This window comes from Morone saxatilis, unplaced genomic scaffold, assembly GCF_004916995.1.
Source record: "Morone saxatilis isolate NCDOM2014 unplaced genomic scaffold, NCSU_SB_2.0 Contig4, whole genome shotgun sequence".
Classification (NCBI taxonomy): Eukaryota; Metazoa; Chordata; class Actinopteri; family Moronidae; genus Morone; species Morone saxatilis.
Window position 1 is genome coordinate 15,068,077 of NW_023339984.1, and position 2,653 is coordinate 15,070,729.

The window sequence follows — 2,653 nt, forward strand, 5'->3', positions numbered from 1 at the left end:
ACACACACACACAGGCAGACAGACCACCCCCAGCAGAACACACACCAATAATTACTTGCAGTAATTCAAAAAAAGGGCACCCTCCTTTTCTTCCAGGAGCTCCGCCGCCCGCGGCCTGAAACCGTGAGAAAGGGGAGGAAAAACTTCATCGCACAAGGACGAGGTCACGTCCAAATCTCACCAAACTGCCCCCAGAAACACACCTGAGCGCTCGGCGTCGCACCTCTTGGTTTCTGCAATAGCCGACGCCAAAAAAACGACCACCTGAGCTGGTTTTAGTCGTCTGTCGGCACTCTGAAGTGACAGGGAGATGAACAGAGCCTCGGGAACCTCTTTTAGCAGCCCTGTTGGGGGGGGGAACCCTTTGACCTGAACCCCCAAAACCTGCTGCATTACATTAAACAGAGGCTTTTTCATTAGTACGTCAGCTTCAAGCAATAACTTTCTGTACTCTCTGCAGAAGAAGAGGAGGAAGACGTCAAAGCACAGCGATGTAGTGGTACCTGGAGACGTGGGTGTACTCTTAATTTGTATTTTATAAACAGCATCTGCACCATATCCCTTAACTACTGCTAAATTGACACTTAGCCACATGAGGAGGTGCAGATTTTGCCGGCGTACGAGTGAGAAACTACATAATTGTGCATTTTAAGAGACGTATTCCTCTTTTCCTTCCTCCATCCACTCATAAAAAGGATGAAGGATGAGCACCAGAGGGGATTTTAGAAGTGGGTACACTCAATGTGAGTGGGTATATCCTTTTTTTGCCCTTATTTTTTAAAGCTTTGGGTTGAAAAGTTGAAACCAAGCTTTCTGAAAAAAGCACATATTAACAGTCACACAAGGCTGCAAAACAAAAAAAACTTGACCACAAATGCTGTTTTGGTGGAGCTGTTTTGCAAGCAACCACATCCTTATGAAATAAAATTCCTTAAAGCCAGTCTGAGTGTGATACTGTGCAAACATAAACCCCAAAAAACAGCAAATACAGACATAAATATAAAAAAAAAGGTGCAAATAAATCAAAATAAAGTAGCTTTAGGCACTTTTAACCAACTTTAACCAACTTTAAGCTCATTTAATTGACATTACGCGTATAAAACACACATATTTATTGTGTTATGTGTTATTTATAGTCAGTAAAGTTAACTTACTTTGGTGATGATGAGCGGCTCGCCGTGCTCGAGCCCGCCTTTCAACGTGAACCCCCAAGGCGCGCCCCCGCTCAACTGGACCTGAATGTGGTGGAACGACACGAGCTGCTCAACCGTCTCCATTCTATTCCTCCGTTCCTTCCGGTGCCGTTTTTATCCGTCGGGGTTTTTTTATTTTTATTTTATTTTGTTAAATTTTATTTGTCTTCACCTTTTCTCTCGTTCGCTTTAACTTAGCGGTGCCGGCAGCGGCCCCTCGGCTTCTCCATCACCCGCTCTTAACAACAACAACGAGTGGATGGATGGAGGGGTTGAAGGAAGGAGTGAGTGGAAGAGAGAGAGAGAGAGAGAGAGGGGGGAGGGAGGAAAAGTTTTGAGCCAGAGTCAAGCGAGTTACGGTCGTAGCCGACGAGGAGGTCGCGACTTCCGGTCAAGTAGTTTTGAACGGTGATTAAAAGTAGACGTTAGCGTGTTTTACACTCATAATGTCGTTCAAACACGTATCACACGATCCTGCCGGTTGTTTCGTTTCATATTTTCTACTAATAACCAACTTATTCGCCCCAAAATGACCAGGTGTAACGCTTTTATTTTGACATGCAGACAGTGTATTTCCGGTTACGTTGGCTAACTTGACGCAGCTTCTAAACTTCGGGGGAACTTTGGGAATAGCGTGTTCAGGCGGCCCCGCCCACTATTGGAACGGCGGGGATGTGATTGACAGAGAGCTCCGCCAATGGGAAGAGAGGCTCTGGCTGAATGTGGCCAATGGGAACGCGAGGAGTGGGCGGGGCTAACACATTGCAAACAACCCGCTGTATTGTAACAATAATATTTAAAAGGCTGTTGAACAAATATGACAGCAAAAAAACTACAACTCCCGACAGGAATAGTGTTATTTATTTATTTATTTTGGCTACTATATACTCACTGTATGTGGTGGAAAGTATAAATACAGTTTTAAGGCACTTATTGTTATTATAACGTAATATTTTCACTTGGTATTACTTGATACATCCACTAGTCTACTTACTAAACTTTAAAGATTATTACACTGTAAAAACCCGGTGAGCGAGTTCAACTCAAACTCTCTGAGGAAGTTAAGTTTGTTAACTTAAATGGCTTAAAAAAATGTACTTCTTACTGCTATAACTTGTTTTTATGTGACTAAAATCTTTAGACTTTAGGAATTGATGCATACTTGGATATATGATGATTTATAAACGGAAATAAAAACAAAAATTAAACATTATATTCCATTTTTGTAGTGATCTTACAACTTACTTCTTACGTAGGTACGTTTTTACAGTATACATTATAAATTGTTGAATTGTTGCAGATTTAACTTTCCAATAAACTCATTAAAAGCAATGGTGGGATGTAACAAAGTATTTATTTACTCAAGTACTTTACTTAAGTTCAGTTTTAACATACTTTACGTGGGTTCTATTTTTATTTACTCATTTCGGAGGCAAATATTGTACTTTTTCCTCCACTAC

At 41.5% G+C, this 2,653-nt stretch overlaps 1 protein-coding gene across 1 annotated transcript in view; it reads right to left on the reverse strand.

The window, feature by feature from the left end:
* The window catches only part of shroom4 (shroom family member 4), a gene marked incomplete in the record, with an annotated part of 67,154 nt that extends 65,682 nt beyond the window's left edge, over positions 1-1,472 (reverse strand). The window contains 1 exon segment of the mRNA XM_035675444.1: positions 1,155-1,472. Within this exon segment, the coding sequence (XP_035531337.1) occupies positions 1,155-1,277 (123 nt within the window).
* Between the last annotated feature and the right edge of the window lie 1,181 nt (positions 1,473-2,653).